This window comes from Carassius gibelio, chromosome A5 (genome assembly GCF_023724105.1).
Source record: "Carassius gibelio isolate Cgi1373 ecotype wild population from Czech Republic chromosome A5, carGib1.2-hapl.c, whole genome shotgun sequence".
Classification (NCBI taxonomy): Eukaryota; Metazoa; Chordata; class Actinopteri; order Cypriniformes; family Cyprinidae; genus Carassius; species Carassius gibelio.
In genome coordinates, this window is record NC_068375.1 from 5,886,861 (window position 1) to 5,909,612 (window position 22,752).

Here is a 22,752-nt window from a genome sequence, read left to right on the forward strand (position 1 = left end):
AACTCTGTCCGATGACGATGCCACTTTTTTTTAACCACGAAGCAAAGGCTTCTTGCAGAGTTGTCATCCACACCGAAATGTCTAAAGACATTACATTTGCTTTACTGTGCATGTTTAAACCTCACTGAGATGATACAGACATAAGTTTCATGCAATTATTCCGGCAGGATCAATTATTATATTTCACCATTTACTGGCATGATTATTCAGAATTAAAAAAAAAAAAAAAAAAAAACGCAACTGCCTCATGTTTGGCTGCAGAACAACAAGTGTGAGTACATTTTCTATCATCTTTTTAGGACTGTTATATGAAAAGCATGCAAAGTAAATGTCTTTAGAAACGGCTTGAATTTGAATATCACATTACTGCAATTAACGTTACTGCTATAGACATGTCTATTGGTACAATGGTTTATAAAACTAAACATAAACATGCTACATCGTTTCAAAGCCTCTATTTTCACAGTCCTTACTACAACAGGAAAACAGCATCCCAAATTTATCTGCTCTGGAGGCTGTTCAAAAGGGCCCGAAGGCCAAAACGAGAGGAAAAGATGCTTTTCCAACAGGACCGTATTAATTCAGACAAGGTTTGAGCAATTGTCAAATCAGCCAACAACTACAGCAGCCAAAGCAAGCATGAAGCTACTTTTACTTGCAACACGGGCCTGCACATCTCAGTATTTCCATCCTGTTACATTTGCTAGCAGTGCAGGCTACACAGGTTCGTCAAGACATCACACACCCCAGCCCCCTCCCATGACCCACAGCTACAGCAGCTGAAGCAAATGTGAGGCCGCCTCCATTCGTAAACGCGCCCTCAACTCTTCCGCTCCCTCATGCTACTAACCATTTTTCTGTTCAGTGGCCTCCAGCTCCAGATTTGCCAGAAGGCAGAGGGTACCAAGACCTATTAGTGGTCAGGCCGATTATTTTATTTATTTATATATATCTATCTCGAACCCTCTTCAGCTAACCCCTCTAACGCCAGCTCATCCCCTTTCACTAAAACTCCTAATCTACCATAGCTAACTCTCCTATCATGCCCAATCTATCTGTAACGGTCAATCCTCACTTCAGCCATCCTTCCGCAGGAGCTTTCTCTGTATCTCCCCACCGCCGCAGCATTGACCGCTCCCGCAGGAGCCTTTTCTGTTTTTTCCTCACTGCCGCAGCAGTCTCCGCTCCCGCAGGAGCCTCTACCTATATTTCACCACTGCCGCAGCAGTGTCTGCTCCCGCAGGAGCCTCTACCTATATTTCACCACTGCCGCAGCAGTGTCTTCTCCCGCAGGAGCCTCTACCTATATTTCACCACTGCCGCAGCAGTGTCTGCTCCCGCAGGAGCCTCTACCTATATTTCACCACTGCCGCAGCAGTGTCTGCTCCCGCAGGAGCCTCTACCTATATTTCACCACTGCCGCAGCAGTGTCTTCTCCCGCAGGAGCCCTTTCCATCCTTCCCTACTGCCGCAATTCTCGCTGCCGCAAGAGCCTCAAAAAAAAAAAAAAAAAAAAAAAAAAAAATCCATCGAGTAATAAAATAAAATGTGTTTTTGCTTAATTATACTGATGTGCGCATGCACAGTAAATCTGATGGGTAGGATAAAATGTCAGGACCCCGGACTTTTATTTAGTCGGGTTGACGTACCTTTTCAGTTCTGTGTATGTGATGTGATGCTAGTTTTACTTAAATCAAATGGTCAAATGCTCATGAACTGACTGTCAGAGCAGTTCTGGAGATGTTGTTCAAGTCCTTATTTAGTGAGACCGCAGACGCAGAAATTACCGTGAGCGTAACGCGCGCTTCAGTGTGTGTGTGATAAAGGAAGTCGCGCTCCTGCTCCATTCATTAACAGAGACACACAGAACATGCAGGATTTACATTTAAATACTGTTCCGGCTTAATATTTAGAGATATTAATTCGTGAATTGGATGTAAGTGCAATTACCTATTTTCATTCATTCAAAAAAAAAAAAAAAAAAAAAAAATTAATAATAAAATAAATAATAATAATAATAATAATAATAATTGGCAAGTTCTTTGCCATTCCGCGTTCAACTGTAAATTCCGTTTTTGTGACTGGATTCCGCGATCCCCTCCACGTTTTCTGCATCGCGGAAATTGTAGGGCCCTAGTTGTGGTATGCTAGCTCTATCTTGCAATGGACACATGCCACAACGTTCTCTTTACGTCCTCAAATCAAAACACTGCTGACTCCTTGCAGTACGTGATTTTCGGACGCAGCGCTTGTCTCCTTCCGCCAACAAAAAAAAAAAAAAAAAAAAAAAAAGCAAAAGCGTTGTCACATTTTAAAAAATACAATAAATCATTGCGAAAGAACCTGACGTGAGATTTAGAATAAATTAAAAGAGGCTTCGAAGCAGAGGAATTTGCCTACATCATTTTTTGTAATCGCGTTACTCGAGGAATCGTTTCAGCCCTAAACTTAAGCAGCTCAAAAGGGGCCTCTCACATAATCCGATAGATGCCCTCGGTTGTTGCTCATCAGACATTTAAAAAAAAAAAAAAAAAAAAAAAAAAAAAAAAAAATATTCCTCCTTAAATCATGTTGTGTACTTGAATAATAGAAGCCTCTCAGTTATCGTTTCTTCGGCCAAAGTAAGGGCCCTCCAGCCATCGTTACAATCTCCTTGCCTATTTCAGCATCGGACAGGGCTCTCCCTTCCGGTGCAGCTGGGCAGTGGCTCCCTTCGGTCGCAGTGTGAGCCTTTCATCTGTCATTGAGTTGCGCTGCGCGCTCAGCGGCAGACGGGGTTATCCCTCCCGGTGCAGCAGAGCCACAGGCCCCCTTCGGTCGTTGTGACAGCCCTCCATCCGATGCATCAAATTAAGCCTCGTATACAGTCGCAAGGGGGACTCTCCCTTCCGGTGCAGCAGAGCCGCAGCTCCCTTCGGACGCAGCGAGAGTCCCTCCATCAGTCGCGTTTTCTTGCCTACTCCGTATCGGACGGGGCTCCCCTACCGGTGCAGCAGACCCACGGCTCCCTTCGGTCGCAGGGTGAACCCCCCCGTCTGAGTTATGTTGCATGCTCAATGGCGGACCGGGATCTCCCTCCCGGGGGAACACAGCCGCTGGCTCCCTTCGGTCGCAGCAGGAGCCCTCCATCCGATGCATCAAACCGTGCCTCGAATCTTCTTGCCTATTCTGCATCTGATGGGGCTCTCCCTTCCGGTGCAGCAGACCCACGGCTCCCTTCGGTCGCAGGGTGAACCCCCATCTGAGTTATGTTGCATGCTCAAGGGCGGACAGGGTTCTCCCTCCCGGGGGAATAGAGCTGCTGGCTCCCTTCGGTCGCAGTGAGAGCCCTCCATCAGACGCATCAAGCCATGCCTCGCATCGCAAGGGGGACTCGCCTTTCCGGTGCAGCAGAGCCGCAGCTCCCTTCGGACGCAGCAAAAGTCCCTCCAACAGTCGTATTCCAGTTAGCGTCAATCAGGGCTCTCCCCTCCGGGGCAGCACTCCTGCTGCAGAGTTGCGAACCCCCTACGGAGGCTGGGAGAACCCTCAGAGGCAAAAAACCGTGCCTCCATAAACCCGCAATGGGGGACTCCCCCTTCCGGTGCAGCAGAGCCGCAGCTCCCTTCGGATGCAGCGGGAGTCCCTCCAACAGTCGCGTCTCTTTGCCTTCTCAGCATCGGACTAGGGCTCCTCTTCCGGTGCAGCAGACCCACAGCTCCCTTCGGTCGCAGTGTGAACCCCCCATCTGAGTTATGTTGCATGCTCAACTATGGCTAGGGATCTCCCTCCCGATGGGGTACAGCCGCTGGCTCCCTTCGGTTGCATTAGGAGCCCTTCATCTGACGCGCCAAACCGCGGCTCGAATCTCATTGCCTATTCAGCATCTGACGGGGCTCTCCCTTCTGGTGCAGCAGACCCACGGCTCCCTTCGGTCGCAGTGTGAACCCCCCGTCCGAGTTATGTTGCATACTCTATGGCGGCCAGGGATCTCCCTCCCGATGGGATACAGTCGCTGGCTCCCTTCAGTCGCAGTGAGAGCCCTCCATCAGATGCAACAAACCGCGCCTCGTACTCAGCCGCAAGAGGGACTCTCCCTTCCGGTGCAGCAGAGCCGCAGCTCCCTTCGGAGGCAGCAAGAGTCCCTCATTTCTTGATATCCGGCATCGTGCTCCTCCCATAAGCGGCACGGAGGGCTCGCGGGTAAGACGTTGCGAGCAGCAGCTCTCGTCGAACACTGCACGGGCTCTCCCGGTCGCTCTGCATTTTCTTCCCAACACGCATATTTTGGGGGGCAACTAAATTTTATCTCTCTGGCTGCTGTCCTATGGCTTTAAGCTTCTTTTGGGGAGTCATTTGGGTTCGGGCTATGCTCCGGGCCCGGACCCCTCCCCCAGGACAGCACGCCAAAATATGCCTACTATTTGCCTTCAGATTAGATGTAAGGGTGAACTCGTGAAATGTGGTTTTATTAACAAAGTTCGGGAGAAGCACGATCAGATAATCATCCAATTTGGCACAGGTGCATCTCGTCTAGCTAATCATCTTAAATAGCACGCAAGCGTGTATATATATCCAGTCTTCCTACCTCCTGTCCCACGACAGTTTTTTCGGCAACCCTCCTCCACCCCAACTCCTCACTTCTAATCTATTTATCCCAAATTAGGGATAGGGGGAGTCATTTGGGTTCGGGCTATGCTCCGGGCCCGGACCCCTCCCCCAGGACAGCACGCCAAAATATGCCTACTATTTGCCTTCAGATTAGATGTAAGGGTGAACTCGTGAATTAAAAGTTTCCAACAGGTGACCTGGTAATGGATTATTTATTCATTCATTCAGTAATACTGAGGCAAAGATCTTTAATACAGTTAGGAAAATATTAAGCTGCAGTGAACGAAGATGGTGGAGTCATAAAAGAACAGACAATCTCAGGTCTTGATTTTATTGCACACAACTGATCATGAACAATACAAACACAAATTTGGGACTCATTTTACTGATACCAACATCAATGCAATGATTATGTTTATATCTTATGATAGTAATGTCAATTCAGAATCTCCTGCCATCAAACCCTGACAAAAGCACAATGGTGTGAGAAAATACTCATTTTCTAGGCCCTTTGACCTTAAGTATGATGGGTAATGTTAAAAAGTGACTTATGCAACAAGTCATAAACAAGTGGCATCACATAAAAAAGGAAAATAAATCACTCATGATGGTCTTCCACTGAATTGTTCATTACAGAAGGACAAAAATATATATTGCATTGTGCATAGAGCTTTCTGTGTTTGCTAAAAGTAAAAATATGTAACAAAAGACCAGGGGCCTGTACCATGAAGCTGGTTTAGCTGGCTAGCCAGGTTAAGTTTCCGTTGAGTTTGCACCAATCCTTGGTTTTAGGTACCATGAAAGTGGCTTGGTTTTTAGAGGCATTCATTGCCTTAGTAACTTACACTCCATAGCTAATCTGCTCCGGGGCAGATTATGTTCTGGTTAGAGATCTTAAAACCAAAATTTTACCAATCAGCTTCAAGAAAAGTGATGCATCTCTGACGCAATAAAGCCACTTCCCCAGTTTCTCTTACTCCAAATTAAAGGACGCTAGTAAAGATTTTTAAAGATAAAATTGTCTGATTTCTAGAAATGATTGTCTTTTATAATCATTTTATATGATTTATATTATTATACCATTAATCTATTACTAAAGCTAGATTAGTTTAATAATAAATCATTAAGCTTTTATTTTAAATTAATATAAATCAATAGCTTTAAACAAGACTACATATGGGCTTAGATTTTTAAGTGTTATTATACCTATAAATATTTTCAACTCTATAAACTGACTTTTACTTGCACTTATTTTTTCTTCTTTCATGGATGGATCGTTTGCACTTGTAAATGTGTTTAAATTCTTCATATTGTTAAATCTTTTAATCTTCGGTAGTAAACACACTGACTCTCTCATTAGAAGTTAATCACAGTTTCAAGGCATGCGATTGGCTGTTCATTACGGTCACTCTTTCATGTGCACCTGCTCCATTAATTCGGGATCAAGCCTGAGTTGACAGAGAAAGTTGGCCGGACTGGTTTGGTTTTGTCAACTCAAAACTAAGCCTGTAACCCCGAATTTGTTCAGCCACCATCATGGTACAGACCCCTGGGACTCACTCTTCATATGTTGTTTTATACATCCAATATGATGCTTACCAGATCTTTAATAACAATAATTCTTCTAGCTATTTTTCCATCATGCAGATTTGGTTAGCATATCTTGATTAAGCTGTTTATTAAGATGATTGCATTTTCCTGTGTTTACTGGAAAAGGTACATGGTATTGAACATTGAAACCAACAGGAAATCAATTTGTCAGTGACTAGACAGATCAAGGTGATGACAGTATATACTGGTAAACATATATATATATATATATATATATATATATATATAATGACATTAAGTGGGACCCCATTAAAAGGATGAGCACAATACCCAATAACCCAAGCCAAGCAGGACATTATTATTATTATTATTATTATTATTATAGAAGGCCATAGATAGACAACAGCCAAAACTAGATTAACAAACTGACAGAACAAAAGGAGAATGAAAGGTGTTTGTTACATTATTTTCTTTTTCTTTGTGTCTTTTCTTGAGCATTTCAACATAATTTGTTTGCTTTAAGTATTTTTCTTTATGGTTAAAGCAATAATAATTATCTAATTAATTTAATTCTGCCCACAGTGGTGCTGTGTAAAGGCATTAATTAAAGTTGTCTTTAAAAGCCTTAACATGGCCAGGTAACTCATTGAAAATCAAGTTACATTCTTTTCTAATGGCTTGACAGTGTATATTACTAGTATCTCTGGATGTCTTGTGAAGGAGGAGTGCATTTGCTATAAGGACAATGCAGACTGTCTGCATCTGTTGGTAAAGACAAATGCATTGTTAAAATGTAATAAAACCAGAAAAATACTTTACACAAATGTGCAGATGGAAATGCATTGCCAACTTGATATATTGCATGCAATCCAGTGACAGTAGCTGAATACCTAAAGGAGATAACCGAGTCTGACATAAAAGATGTTTTGCACGAACATCTACTATGTCATCCTTTGCAACCCGGAGAATGCAATGCATACTTGAGTTGCGTTATAAATTGTGATCATAGGTTTCTATTCTAATCTATTCGTGAATATTTTATATAGCCTTAATCTGCTCCAGCACACGCTTGAACCAACAAACCCACATTAAAAAATAAAAGTTGAATGCTCTCTACAGCATTCAAGCAGGAGAGTTTTAAGATCCATCTCTTAGATACAAGGACACTTCAATGCAAAACATAATTTAATATACAGTGTAATACAGCATGTAAACTGTGGAGTCATTTCCCTGCTTCAGTTGAACTATTGCAGTTACTCTGATGACAGGCTAGTAAATATCTCCTGAATTTAACAGGCCTTTGGTTCCTGCAACAGAGTAATGCTATCACAAACTGGAGTACACTACAAACCAATTCAAGTAAACAATAAGCAGTATTAGACAACTCTGTAGTAACAATAACATTTTTCAACTGTATTGTACTTTAGTCTAACAGTATTTTATTATACAGAAGATTTGTATTGTTAAATAAATCTTTTAATCTTTTACAGACAGAGGCTTCAGGTATGGAGGGGCACTTTAATAGTAAGGGCATTTTGGGAAGTCATTACAACAACCACACATGAACATGACACACACAGAAGTGTTCAGAGTCAGCATGTTTCACATTTTCCATGTAAATCCTTCCTGTTCAAGAAATATTTTGGGTTCAGTACAAGTTAAGCTCAATCAGCAGGACTTGCAGCATTATGTTGGTTACCACCAAAAATAAATAAGTCAACACATTAGTGATTATCAACATTAGACCATAAATCCTTTTGATTGAGCCTTACTTGAATCAAAACAAGAATATTCCTTTAATATTATTTATGACACAACTATAAAAAAAATTACCTTCTCAGTAACTCCACCATCTTAATGTCTGTACAGCATCACAGAGGGAAAAAAAACTTATTTGCACACATAAAGAACAAAATTTTCAGTTATTGCCATCAGTTGTGCTAAATTTTAAAATCCATTTGCCCAAAGCATTCATAATAATACCCATAAGTCATCATCCAGTTGCTTCATGGCAGTGGTGAATGGTTGCAGCTTAGCTGCCTGATCCTGGCCACTGCAAGGCATAGGTCAGAAATCACTGAGAAGCAAACACATTTATAATGAAGCCATTGAATAAAAGTGACAAGTCTTCTATATTGTCCACACAGCAATCTTAACATGTAGAGGAACGTCTCCTTTGCAAGTAAGTGTAGACCTTCACACAGTGGTCCCAGCAATCTAAGACAAGCAGTTGTCCCTTCTGTGTAACTGCAACCCCTACAGGGCATGTTAACCCCTCCTGAATGAGAATATTATAGCCACCTTCTTTAGGGAATTGTAGTATCTCCTTACGGCCACTGTCTGTCACGATCAAGTCTCCATTAGAGTCCACACACATGCCGGTAATGCATCGGAAGTCCTCATTCTCTGAGAAGAAGTGGCTGAGTTGCTTTCCCAGCTGGCCATCCATTCCCACCGACCCAATTGAAAAACCCCCCTCAAGGTGGTGTTCATTGTGTCTATTCTCTATGTTTAGACCCAAACCCTGTGTGAAGTAGACTGTACCTGAGGAGTCGCAAGTTACAAATTTGGGCCTGAGGGCCGAACATAAGCGGTTGTAATTCACAATACCTACGTTACGATCCACGGCTAGGCACCACAGCTTTCCCCCCTCTACATCTGACACAACGAACTGGCCTGAAGGCATGGCCGCGATTCCCCATGGCTTGATGAGCTGGTTCTTGTGACAGGCGATGCAGTGGCCATCGGTGGTATAAACCTTCACGGAGTTATCATAGTTGTCAGTGACACCTATGAGGCCCTGAGCAGTGATTGCAATGGAAAGTGGGATGAGGTTGGGCAGGTCGGCACCTAGGAAGCTCAAGACGAAGTTGTCGATGCTGCTTGGGTTGCGCCGTATCTCCCTTTGGAAGCCCTTGCGGTTGAAGATCTGGATGCGGTAGTTTCCTCGGTCGGCCACAAGCACCTCACCCTGTGGCGTGACGCAAATGCTTACTGGCAAATTGAACATGCCCGGCAGATTGCCCTTGCAGCCCATCTTTTTCACAAATTGACAGAGTTGCCCACCAGAAGCTCCTGGAGAAGGTCCACCACCGTCAACAGACTTGGACTTGAAGCTACCGGGAGAAGCGCAAACAGCTTCATCAACTGCTGTATCCATGTCAATATCACGGTAAATGTCAACTAGGGTGGCAGTCGAAGTGGTGAAATCAAGTCCAGCTTTTTCCTCTGCATTGACAATGCAGGGTTTTGTGGTCAGCTGCCCCACGTCCAGGGGTTTCGAGCACTCCATTTGAACAAATTCAGGTTCTTGTAGTTTCAGAATGACATTCAAGTTAGTTTTTAAGTCCAACTCTTCTTCTTCATGGTTGCTCGCTTCTTCCAGTAGAGCAATATCCGTCTGCCTGATCCTCATGGTTAGATAGTCACACCTTGACACCACCTGCACTTCAGCAATATTGAGCAGGTACGTCTGCTCCTCCAGTATCTGGGCATTGAGTTTCTCTATTTCAGCCAAGGAGGTGGCAAAGGCACGGCGCGAGCGGCCAAGTTCCTCTTGGAGCTGCAACTCAGCCTTGGCATATTCCTGCTGTACAGCCTTATACTTCAGTTTGATTGATTTTGTCACATTGTCAATAACTGCCTTCTTCTTCTGAATATTTCCCATTGCCTCCCGCATGTTAGAAAGCTTCCCACTGATGTCCTTCCGGCGCTGTTCAGCAGCCACGCGAATGGCCTGTACAACATGACCCTGACACTGGTGGCCATCGTTTTTACAAATATCACACAACACAATGCTGCAGTCACTGCAGTACTGCCGTGGCAGGCGTTTTTTACAAGACTTGCACATGAGACCCATTGTAGAGCCGTATGAACTAGCACAGTCAATGATCTTCAACACAGTGAGATTGTCAGCCAGCTGGGAAATACTGCTCATACGAGAAACCTTGCTGCAGAAGGGGCAGCGAACGCCATTTATCGTGCTGGCGAGGAGTTTCTCAAGGCACTGACGACAAACTGAGTGACCGCACTGCAGCAGTTTGGGTCGAAGCTGATCCTGGTTGTACGTCTCCAAGCAAATGGGGCATTCCAGCACCTCCCGAACCAAATCTGGATCAAGAGACGTTGGTGTGGCCATGGTGCCTACAGGGGAGGAGAAAAGTCATGTCTATGTGTTCGATGTGCATTACATTACGTCACAGTAAACAAGTTAAAAAACACATCTGTTATTGGTCGAAATTGTGATAAGGACTAGTTTACAGTTTATTTAATCAAAAACACAAAAAGCACTTGATCCACTTTATTCTCACTATCTGCATAAACTGAAACATTTTAGTGGACAGAGCATATCACCTCATTTGTGATGATTGAGAATGTAACGATTAACTGCGAGTCAGTCGAAAATCGATTCAAATATGTGAAGATTCAAATTGGTAGAGATGCCTAACAAATCACAATACAGTATGAGTAGGAGTTTATATGAATTTATCTCTGAGGGGAACTGACTGTTTTTAGAAGTTAACATGGTTCTTTTCATCTTGCCTCTGAACAGCATATTAAAGCTGTGTTCATAAGTGCATCTCTGCTTTAATCGAACAATAAGGGTTTTTCATTGGCCGATGCCGATATTTAGAAATCAGGGCAGCCGATGGCCGATATACTGAATGATGGCGATTTTTTGGCCAATATGTTTGGCTGATTTTCTTTCTTTTTTTTTTTCCTTTCTCATTCATCTCATAAAAGTGAGTTTGAACAAATTATTATTGTAGGGTACAAGATGGTAATAGTAGCCCAATTAAGATTAATAATACATGGCTCTTAAGCTTAACTTAAGCAACTTCTCAAAACAGTTATGAAGTATGGTTTTTGTTTATGTTTACTGACAGACACCAGTGTCTCCCACAGACTGCAAATTAATTCTCTGCCAGCAGGAGGTTCTGTTGGAGCGGAGATAACAGCTGTAATAAAAGAAAGCTGCTCACAAACGCTACTTTATCAGACATTACAGAAAAGACGTAATTAAAATGACACCCGCGCTGTTTTTTAATTTTGAAACGTGAAGCGTTCATTTTATTTAAAAAAAAGTATTTGTGGTGGTCAGTTTTGATATAGTGACGAGCCATCACAAGTCACTCAATGTATAGGAAACACTGGACATAGGTCAGCTATGGCCATAGTGATAACAAAAATAAAAGATTTCACACATTTTACAAAGCCTGCTACTCCTAACTGCTTAAGAGTGAGCAATGACATCGTGGAGATTGGATATTTTCGGACCTACACAAACATTTCATGAGGAAAGTTAACGTGCAAGTTATAATCAGCCCAGAAGTTTCGTCTGATTTGAACATGTTTCTACTTTCGCATGCAAATGACTTGTTGCATTTACAGTATGAATACGATAACTTTCCAGCATCAATTCTAGTAGGGTAAAACGTAATTACACTTTCGAAAAAAGGCTGTGTTGCCCTGCAATTAGCTGAAGCTGTGTGTGAACAAGCACTTGTTGCAGAGTGTGAGCTGCTCCGTCTCTCAAGCAGACTCAGAGGGAGCCCGTTGTGCACCAGCCTATAAATCAGCCTAATCTGAGGTACAATTGGCCAATGCCGATTTAATGAAAAATATAAAAAATCTTCAGATCAATTGGTCGACCTCTATTCATAAGCGCCACCTGCTGTCAGAGAGTGAATCTGTGTCTCATTCAGCTTGTCTGCCGTTTCGTATAGGGGTGCTCCGATCAGGATTTTTGGGGCCGATCACCGATCCCCGATTGCTGGAAGCTGTATCACCCGATACCGATACCGATCACCGATTACAGGGTCTATTTGAAGCCTTCTATTTATCATGTAGCATAATTTTTTAAACAATATTTAACAACAATGCACATTAAGTATTACAATTAAGAGAAGACAACGCATCATGAATTGACAACTGTGTATTTATTTGGAAGCAACATTTCCAACAAATTAACTTAGCAGCATGTGTTTGGTTATCAGGAACAACTTAGGACTTGACTAATACAACTTTCCTGGAGAATATATAAATAAAATAAGATAAGACATAACATCTGAGTCTTTAAATTTAGCTTTAGGCTACTTTTAAAACTGCAACAAAAAAGGCTATAGCCAAAATATTGTTTTAAGTCAGTCAGACATTGGTTATTGTAAAAGACCATTTCAAGGAGCACAGGTAGTAAAGTGCACAGCAACAAAACATTCTAATAACTAACAACTTCCATATCTGTATATCTATAACAGCTTTCTGAGATACTCATTCAGATTTTGTGGGCATTTAGGGAGGTAGAGAGAGGTAGAAAAAGAGAGGGGGGGATAGAGATTATTAGATTGCCCAAAGCTTACTTCTTAAGCATCAATGGCAGATTTTTCTTTATAAATATAAGCATCTCTGCATTTTTGGCTGACAGCTTGTTCCTCTTCTCATCAATAATATTCCCTGCTGTGCTAAAAAGTCGTTCGCTATCAACACTTGTACACGGTGCACAGAGGTAGGTGCGTGCTGCTTGTGCGAGAGCGGGAAAGCGGCTTTTATTGTTCTGCCAGTAAACAAGTGGCTGTCCACTTTGAGCGATAACTGGCTCTGACAGGTAGAAATTCAATTGCAATGATGCTGAGCTGCTGTTTTCACTGCTACCACATTCCTGATCTCCACCCAACAACTCAGCATACATAGCATGCAAGGAGCCGGTTCGTGGTACTTTCTCTGGGGGTCCGGACCCGCTTGCAGCCAAACTCGCCTCACCATCCTGCTGCTCCAATCCAGTGGCCAGGACATTAGAAAGCAGTCCACGTATCTGGGGCTTGACTGCGTCAGAAAAATATCTGTCTTTGTACCTTTAATTTACAAGAAAACAAAACATTCATTAATTTATTTAAATTGAATTTGAATTTGTCAAAAATCAGAATCAAAAATACTTTAATTATTGGATTACAGTTGCTCCATGTTAGAAAAGAAATATGTAACAGCACAGAGAAATTACAAGAAAAATGGAAAATCTATACTAAGAAAATGTTCTATTATTTAATTTTGAAGGTTATGATTGGCTCTTGCTATGATTAGTCAGCCTAGAATACTCCAAAAAATATGCTTTTTTATTATTAGGGGCCAAGCACCGAAGGTGCGTAGGCACCTATTGTTTTCGTTGGCGTTATTATTCTTCTTCTTCTTCTTCTTCCGCCGCAAGTCTATGGCAGCCCATAGAACCGTTTGCGGGAAAGTTGTATAATTTGGCACACTGATAGAGGACAGTTCCAACATTAACTATAGCAAATTTGAAGCCTCTAACTCCTACTCTCTAGCGCCACCACTTGTCCAAACTTTCAATGTTTGTATGCTAATAACTTTTGAACCGTAAGCCAGAAAATGGAAATTCTTTTTTCCTCTGAATCCTTGGCTCAAGCCAAGTCGAATGAACCCTAAAATTCAAAAATCGCAAGGTTTAGTTTTTTCGCTATTTTCAACTTTTCGAAAAACTTACTTTTTCGAACTCGTCCTAGACGGTTTGTCCGATTTTCACGAAAATTGGCTCAGATCATCATCAGACCATGCTGGCAAAAAGTTATGGAATTCAAGTTGATTCGTCCAACCGTTCTCGAATGACACGTGAAAAAATATGACGAAAAGCACACAAAAATACACGTGAGGCTATATCTCCGCAACGGTTTGGCGTATTGAGACCAAACTTGGTGTGTGTTATAATAAGCATGACCTGAGACTACCTGCAGTGTTTCGACACAGCGCCACCTAGTGGTCAGGAGATATGAAAAATGCATATTTTGGCTTATAACTTCTGAATGGTTTGGCCAAAAATTACAAAACTGGTCTCTGTAGATTCAGTGCGTCATGTCGAGTCGATTGATATCCAATTTTCCCGTGTCGGCCATTTTAGGCGTCGGCCATTTTGAATTATGTTTCAAAATGCTGTATTTTTTGAACGCATCATCGTATCATTTCGCAAATAATTACAAAAATATTCGGCTCCATGCCCTGAAGATACTCAAAAAGTTTGGTGGCAGCGCCACCTTGTGGCCAATAGTTATAATGAAATATCACATAAATGCTAATAACTTTTGAATTAATTAGACATATTAAAATTAAAATGGCCTCCCTATATTCTGTGGGTAAAGCCGAGAGCATTGATACCAATTATGCGAATATTGGCCATACTTCCTGTTTGCCATTTTGATTAATGTTGAAAACCTACTTTTTCGAACTCCTCCTAGACCGTTAGTCCGATTTTCACCAAATTTGACGTGTATCATCTTCAGACCATGCTGGCAAAAAGTTATGGATTTCGTGTCGATATATGAAACGGTTCTCATTAAGCGCATCAACGAATTTGCTGGAAGGGTGCCAAAATGCATTTGAGGCTGTATCTCTGCAACACTTTGACATATTTACACCAAACTTTGTACGTGTCATCGCTACCTCACACTGACCATGCCACATAAATTTGGTAACAGCGCCACCTATTGGTCAAGAGTAATAAACCATTCATTACCCATGAATAATTACACTTATAAAAATGCTAATAACTTTTTAATGCATTAGCCTATTTGAAGGAAACTGGGCTCAAAATATTCCCTGGTTTATGCCGAAAACATAGATACCAAATATGCCAGATTAAGCTGAACTTCCGGTCCGCCATTTTGATTTATGTTGAGAACCTACTTTTTGAACTCCTCATCAGCCGTTAGTCCAATTTTCACCAAAATTTAATCAGATGATCTTCAGACTGTGCTGACAAAAAGTTATGAATTTTGTGTCGATAGACAAAACCGTTTTTGCATACCACAGCGACGAACTTGAGGCACAATGACAAAATGACACTTGAGGCTGTATCTCTGCAATGCTTTGGCATATTGATACCAAACTTTGTTTGTGTCATTGAAAAGTCACACAGAGTACACCAAATTGACTTGATAACAGCACCACCTATTGGTCAATTTTGATAAGCCAGTAAATCATGCTACTAGAGGTTGTATTTATGATTTTTTTAGCCATTTCAATTACAATAATCCTAAAATTGCTGTTATTGCTCATTAATGCATTTGGTGTGATGCTCCATGCCATGCTTAGCTCCTACATTTGCCGTTGGAGTGCTTGGCCCCGTAATTGCTGCTTGCAGCTATATTTATTATTAATCTTATTAATAACTCTTCTAAATGCTCATGTTTACAGCAAATTTAACAGAATTTGAAGGAAATACCAGCCTACCCAAAATAACACAATTACAGTATTTCAGTAATAATAGCTTCTTGTATCAATCATTAAGACCAAATATGCCTATTCTTGCTATATGAATTAAGGAGCTTACTAGAATAGTCAAAAATATATATATTTTTATCAGTTATGAATTAAAACGTTTGAAATACTCATTTGCATGCTCTTTAATACGCTCTGACGCGCGCGCGCACACACTCACACAAACAAATGTGTAAAATAAGATTTCTCACCTCGGATCGAGGATTGTAGCAATGCTATACAGGCACTCACATTCAATGTCACGGAATCTTTTCTGGACCGCTTCCAACAACGTGGCTTTTGAAGTTTTTACACTGTGGTCAGTCTCTGCTGTCTTCTCAAGAAGACGAGTTAAAGCTCTGATGGATGGTATAACATCTGCAGCCGATGCAGTGGATGAGCTGATCTGCTGCGTGAGCTCTTCAAATGGGGCGAGTAGCGAAATCATATTTTCAACTAATTTCCACTGGCTACTGGTGAACATGGAGGGTAAGTCATAGTCGGCTACATAAGCACACAGGGCACGTTTCTGTTCCAGCAGACTCTGCAGCATGTATACAGTACTGTTCCACCTGGTAGGTACATCTTGCTGTAGTCTCTTGATAGGCTGGCCCAGTTGTTTCTGAATACTTTGAAGTCGTGAGTAAGCAAGCGGGGAGTGTTTGAAATGACCGACGATGCGTCTTCCAGAAGCGATTATATCAGCGATGCTGCGTTGTGACATGACTCCCTTGGTCACGGCGAGCTGGAGTGAATGCGCCAAGCACGGCAGGCTGGGTAGATTGGCATCCCTCATGGCCTTTTCCATGTTCTTTGCGTTATCCCTTAGAATAACATGCACTTTTTCCTTCGGGATTCCCCATGCTTGAAACATGTCGCTGAATGCAGCAACAAGAGCCTCTGCGGTGTGTGACCCTGAAAACTCTTGAGAATGTAGAACAACTTTTTGTAGTTCGAAGTTTTGATTAATGAACTGCGCAGTGAGGCTCAACATGGACATGGGGCATACACTCGCACTCCAAATGTCACTAGTGAAACCAATCGATGTTATGTTGTCCTTCATAAGGCTGTCGACATATGTAAACACGGTTTGGTATAACTGCGGCAGGCACACATCAGTGAAATATTTACGCCCTGGCAGAGTGTAACGTGAATCTAAATAGGACATGAGTCGCTGGAACCCTTCGTCTTCCACAACAGACAGAGGCTGGTGATCTAGGCAAATGAATTCCATTATTTTGTCTGATATCTCTTTATGCTTCTTACTGTCCCTGCTGTAGGGTTGCTTTCTTTGAAATGTCTCTGTTACTGACAGCTGAGTGAGTGGCGCTTGAGTTGCTGAACTGTCTCGCTCTCTCTTTGCGCTAGCTAACTTTGAAAACTGCTCATATTCCTTTACGTGACTAACCTTCAAATGTCTGATGAGGTTGGTGGTGTTAAAATGTTTTGCGTGCTTTCCGCCTCGTGGGATTTGCTTGGTACACACGTTGCAGATTGCTAATGTATTATCTTTTTCGCACACCACGTAGAATTGCCAGACCGGTGAAGCCATTTTTAGCAGCGCGTAAAAAAATCGTCTCGCGAGTTTTGCGTCATCTGATCGGCTTTTCTGGATCGGCCTTTATAGAGACGGCCGATCAAACATCCCAAAGCTATAATCGGCCGATTATGATCGGCGACCGATCAATCGGAGCACCCTTAGTTTCGTACAGATGTTTTATTTATTATAGTTTTACAGAACTAAAGTAATTATACAGTCTAATTTAGATTAAAAACAAAAAACAAGATCATGATTTAAATCCAGTGGTTGCCTCTAATTTTAAATGTAAAGAGCACAGACAAAGCCTTAGTTTGTTCTATTGTTGTCACGGTACAAAAATTTCAATATTCGGTAACGATACCAATGAAAATCCACGGTTTTATTTTTCAACAGTAGTAGCAGTATCACATACATTCTACTAAATAATAGTGATATTTCTAGCACAATGCCTTTATGTAAACATTAACTTTTATTTTGAAGGGCTGATGTGAATACCTTTAAATTAGGGCAAAATATGCACATCGATTCGTTGACCTGTTTTTATTTCTCTAAAAAATGTTTGCAAAACGTTTACCTTATGTGCGCTGAATATACGTGATGGCCGGATCAACATTCTGTCCAACGTTATATAACCAATCCAGGGGGTTTTCTGCATTGATCTTTTTTTTTTTGGCGGCTGTCAAAGCCTTATTTGATCGGTGAGTGATGTAGAATAGAATGACTGCTGCGCCTGACAGGGCGCATATGAGAGAGAGCCCCGGCTGTGCGCGCACACTCACAGTCTTCAAACAACACGAGTGCTTCTTGCTCTCTCTCTCCCTTGTGCATATTAATTAAAATCATTAAACACGATAGAAAAAGGGCGGAACGCCAAAGTTTCACGTGGAGCATTCAGAGATTTTTTTTTCTCCATGACAGGCTGCTGGCTCCCACTGTTAATTTATTTTTGTTTTATTTATTTTTTTGGAAAAGCACTCTCTGTATTAGCTTAAAGCCCTCAAGTTTACATTGGTTACTGTATTCTTTCAATTGCTCTAAACAAGTATTTTGGTTGACCTTTTTTATTGAATGCTAGACATCAAGTTGTTGTTATTTTCATCTGAAAGAATAACTTTTTTTCAGTAAGCTAGGCCCTATGTGTTCAGTAAGCTTGTTTCAGTAAGCTATGTGTTTTCAAGGCTTCAAGGTTTTATTGAATGCTATCTCTATACAAGTGCAAAGTAATGCATTCTTAGTCAGTCTTTTATTTTGGAATTTTAAGAGCAATAAACATATATTACAATGTTAAGGAATTAATGTTTTTTTTTTTCTTTCAGATATGTAAATCAACATGTATAAATTGTTAGTAGTCAATTAATGGGGAGATAATCGAAATAGAATCGGTCTGAAAAATTAATCGTTAGATTAATTGATACATCAAAAAAATAATCGCTAGATTAATCGTTTAAAAAATTATCGTTTATCCCAGCCCTACTTTAAATTGACACTGGTTTTACTCAAATGAAACGGTAAAATGCTTGTGAAGTGACTCCGAACAGTTCTGGTGATGTTGTTTATGTATGTCCTCATTACTGCATGCGTCACACACTTCCATCTATGTGGTAAACAAACCCGCATGTGTCTGCCATTCATTCATTCACACACAGAACAAGAGGCACAGAACATGCAGGATTCAGATTTCAACCAACTTTTGTGGCTTAACATTAACAGATACTGGTCCATATGGAGATTTGATTAAATTATACTAACTTTGACAAATTCCATGATTGTCCATATTAAAATTTAAGTTTCATTTTCATGACAGGATTTTGAGATTCTGTATGCATTTTCTGCTTCACGGAAATCATAGCGCTGTATGCTTCAAGAACCGGGTTGATCGGGTACTCGGTACCACCGGTACTTAAAGAAACCTTGGTACCGTCACATTTTTATCACCGTCACATAGTACCAACTTGGTACCGAAGTACCGGGTCTTTTGACAACACTAGTTTGTTCATATAAAAGAGATTTCTTTTGTGTAACTTGTTTGATTTGGGGTTTGTTTAAAAATGTTAATTCAGTTTTGTTATATTTTAATTTCACAAAGAAACATGCAGCGATAGCCTAATAAAATGACATCTTTTCATGTCTTTAATTTCATTAAAAAAAATAATAATTGAATCCTGAAATCAAAATGGTGAATTGATTTGAATCGTGAGTTGAGTGAATTGTTACATCCCTAGTGATGATATGCAGATTTACTGGAGATGCAAGGTGAAAGTGAAGATATTAAGAAAAATATGTTTGTAATGTAAAATAGTATATAATGAACCAGTATATATAAGAAGAAGAAGAGGGTGAATTCTTAGTAGTATTACAAAAACAAAACTTTGAGTAAACTCTACTATTTCCAGGTACAGTGTGAACATCTGGCCCCAAATCAACCCTAATTATTGGATAGCCAAAGGTTTTATTTGTTTTTTTGTCTTATATATATATATATATATATATATATATATATTTATTAGGGGTGTAACAATATGCGTATGCGTATTGAACCGTTCGGTACGAGGCTTTCGGTTCGGTTTCGTGGTACGCATTATGAACCGAACGGTTCGTTGGACTAATTAATTATATTTGGAAAATAAATAAAAAAATTGTGAAATATAATGATATGCATTCAACAAGGTAGCCCAATAACCCAAACGTTCTAACAGGCAACGCCCCTGACACCCCCGAAGAAAAAAATTACACCAACTTATATGTTTATGTTAGGCTACTCAGTCAGGCGCTTCGCTTACTCAATACGTGCTGAAGGCTCGTTGCAAAATAGCCAATGCGTTTAAGAGACCAGAAATAGAAGATCCTCCAATAACCAACGGGTCTGGTGTTTGGGTGCACTTTACCAATCAATCGGGGCATCCAAACAAGCACGGAAATCAAAATGGACTAGTACTGTACTGTGTCGGAATTTCCTAAGCAGTACGATACAATTAACAGGCCTGCACGTTATTAGATAGAAGAACTGTTATAAATAGACGCGTCCTGTGTGAAAGACCCTTTAGCCATTTTGCAACGAGCCTTCAGCGCGTACTGAGTGAGCAAGCGCCTTACTCTGTAGTGAAAACGCAGGTTTTAAGAACATGCGTAATTGAGCCCCGTTACAATATTCCTTCTCGCACCCATTTCAGCCAGACCGTAATTCCTGCTTTGTTCCAAAAAACATAAGTCAATTGAGTAAAAACACACTCAATATAAAGAGTTATAGAGTTCCATATAAAAAGTTACATCTTTGTATTTGTTCATAACTACTACAACAATATAACATTTTATTTATTTATTTATTTTTTTATACAGTATGCTGCTAAGGAAACACCATAGAAGATGGGTAAAGAATAGCTCCATCATTGTTCAATGTAAAAAAAAAAAACATACTTTTAGTTTTAATAAATAATTTTTTTTTTAAAAATCAAGGAAATGTATCTGCCTTTTTTTTTTTTTTGCTGTATCTAAAACGTACCGAACCGTACCAAACCGAACCGTGACACTAGTGAATCGTATCGAACCGAAACGTGAATTTTGTGAACCATTACACCCCTAATATATATATATATATATATATATATATATATATATATATATATATATATATATATATATATATATATAGCCAATACTTAAATTAATATATAGACACTGACAAAAAGCCGATATAATGTAATAATTCAATAAAGCCAAATAAGATGTATGCCCTCTAATTATGTTAAATCAAATTATCCATACACAATTTAAGTAAACTTGCTAAATAAAAGTGGACTGTCCATTAACATGCTAGTACAGTCCAGAACAATGGACAGGAGGCTTACCTCAAGGAAACCATGGGAAAGTCATGTCATTATAAAAGCAGTCTGATGGCATGCGGTGAAGCAGATTGTGTTCTACCACACCTACTAATGCATTTTTACCTAATGAGCATACATTTGTACTAAAAAAAGACAACAATGTCCAAATAATATGGAATGTATGAACTTAATACAACACTTATAATAATGAATCACCAGCAACAGTCTGTTTTGTGTTTGTTTTGGTAGCCAGGTGGCTAACTACAAAATAACCAGGTGTCTGGATCACGCATGTGATTTCTTTTATCAGTTTAATGCATGCAATATTTAAAGTCCCACTAACGTAGATCATCATATAGATTCTGATTGTAATAATATTTACATGTAAATCAGTTGATTTACAGGGCCAGAGCTTCAAAACACTGTGATCGGAGTCTCGTCATTCTTATCTATTACGTGCACAACATCCAAAGTGCATGCTAAAAACATTCATGCATGGTTCCTTATTGATTTTTACATGATTTCCTACCTTCAGTTCAACAGCAGCTTTTACTTAATGTGACGAGGCGCGTCTCGCATTTCAGCGTGTGCGCGGCTGCGCGTGACACTGCAGAGCTGGCGTCATAACGGCGGGAGAATCCCGCCCCGGTGAGATTCGTTGGTCGCGGCGAGGGCAGTCGCGTTCCGTGTCTGTACACTGATGTGCGCAGGAACGAATCAGATGTGCGGCTGCCGTTGTCCTGCGTGATGCGCAAAGCTTTTTCAGTGGCACTTTAGACTGCTGCTGCTGGAAACACGTGGGTGGATCCGAGATGCACGAGAACCCCCGGGAACATAAACACCTATAGTGTTGCAAAATGAAAACATTATCCTTTTTTTTTTTTTTTTTGCAAATATACATTTGTGATATAATTAAAAGTAAACGCGGGACTGAGAGTCTGCATGATATTAAATTATATTATAATAAAAATCCAAGAAATAGAATCTAAATATGAAATAAATGCTAAATATGATAATAGAAACATTTATTTAGATGTTTAAATTATGCTTTATTACAGTTTCCTACAGATGCATGAAAGAAGGGGGAAGAAGTGTAATAATGATCCCTGCAGTATCATACTCTACCGCTAGATGGAAGCAGATCTCTTTCTGAAAGTATCCCTCTGTAAACGTACATAATATTAACAGTAGCTACTTCAGTACTAAAAAGTGATGGGGACATTATTATTTACATTAAGTTATTGTTATTTTGAATGGCGACAGATGACATGCAGCTTGTCAAGAGTTTACTTGCATATATGGTTTTGCATATATGGTCATATCATTTCACAATGAAAGGAAAGATTGGGAAGAAACCTTAGTAATCAAACGAGTTTGCAGAATTGTCTGAATATTAAAATAGCAATGCTGTATTTTATAGTAATTAATTTAATACAGTTTCTTTTTTCCCCCATTATTTATATTTAGCATAATCCTTTACGATTCTTCAGTTGTTTTCTCCATGTATATAAATATCACTTTGCCACATCACATTCATCTCTTAATTAATGGTTGTTTAGTTTTTCTCCCAACATGACAGTGACAGGACACACCAGGATGGCAAAAAATGTATATATAATTTGTAAATACCATTCATTTACTATATTGAGAAATCAGTTATTAGCCATTCACTTTCCAGGATGGGTCTACATGAGCTGTGATATTGTTAAGAATATGAGTTAGCATCTGCAACATGATCTTTATACACTGAAAATTTTTTTTCATTCAACCAATTAAAAAAATTTAGGGTAATGGTTCACATCTATATTTTATTACTTGTACCAATTAAAAATAAATAACTTGCTCTAAACAATATTTTCTCTGTCTATGAAAACTATTTAGTAAAACCTGATAGAAAGTATATTTTTCTTGTTGATGAAAGTAAATTAATTTAAATTCTATTTTTGATCTAAACAAAAAGATATAGATTTAATTAAAACAAACTTTCTC

The 22,752-nt window shown here is 40.2% G+C and overlaps 3 protein-coding genes across 5 annotated transcripts in view; 1 reads left to right on the forward strand and 2 right to left on the reverse strand.

The window, feature by feature from the left end:
- Window positions 1-22,752, forward strand: part of LOC127989645 (astrotactin-2-like) — a 463,909-nt gene that overhangs the window by 352,782 nt on the left and 88,375 nt on the right. The window lies entirely within an intron of this gene.
- Window positions 7,309-21,510, reverse strand: LOC127989687 (E3 ubiquitin-protein ligase TRIM32). 2 transcript variants are annotated; one of them, XR_008162827.1, is made up of 3 exons: window positions 21,293-21,510; window positions 7,975-10,284; window positions 7,309-7,767 (listed from the first exon to the last, which is right to left on the reverse strand). XR_008162827.1 is itself a non-coding variant. In XM_052591444.1 (2 exons), exon 2 carries the CDS (start codon window positions 10,277-10,279, stop codon window positions 8,294-8,296), a length of 1,986 nt encoding a protein of 661 aa, XP_052447404.1. In that variant the 5' UTR covers window positions 10,280-10,284; window positions 21,293-21,510; the 3' UTR covers window positions 7,309-8,293. The 2 variants fall into 2 exon arrangements, 1 of the variants encoding a protein (XP_052447404.1); XM_052591444.1 differs by having other exon boundaries at window positions 7,309-10,284.
- LOC127989708 (zinc finger BED domain-containing protein 4-like) lies at window positions 11,974-16,127 on the reverse strand. Its single transcript, XM_052591445.1, has 2 exons — window positions 15,615-16,127; window positions 11,974-12,992 (listed from the first exon to the last, which is right to left on the reverse strand). Exons 1-2 carry the CDS (start codon window positions 16,124-16,126, stop codon window positions 12,497-12,499), a joined length of 1,008 nt encoding a protein of 335 aa, XP_052447405.1. The 5' UTR covers window position 16,127; the 3' UTR covers window positions 11,974-12,496.

What these genes read in the sequence shown, in the direction of transcription:
- LOC127989708 (XM_052591445.1), bottom strand. Translation starts at nt 16,126, where the DNA reads ATGTCACAACGCAGCATCGCTGATATAATCGCTTCTGGAAGACGCATC. An exon ending in GCTACAATCCTCGATCCGAG is followed by an intron (nt 12,993 to 15,614) that starts GTGAGAAATCTT and finishes TGTAAATTAAAG; the next exon opens with GTACAAAGACAGATATTTTT.
- LOC127989687 (XM_052591444.1), bottom strand. Translation starts at nt 10,279, where the DNA reads ATGGCCACACCAACGTCTCTTGATCCAGATTTGGTTCGGGAGGTGCTG.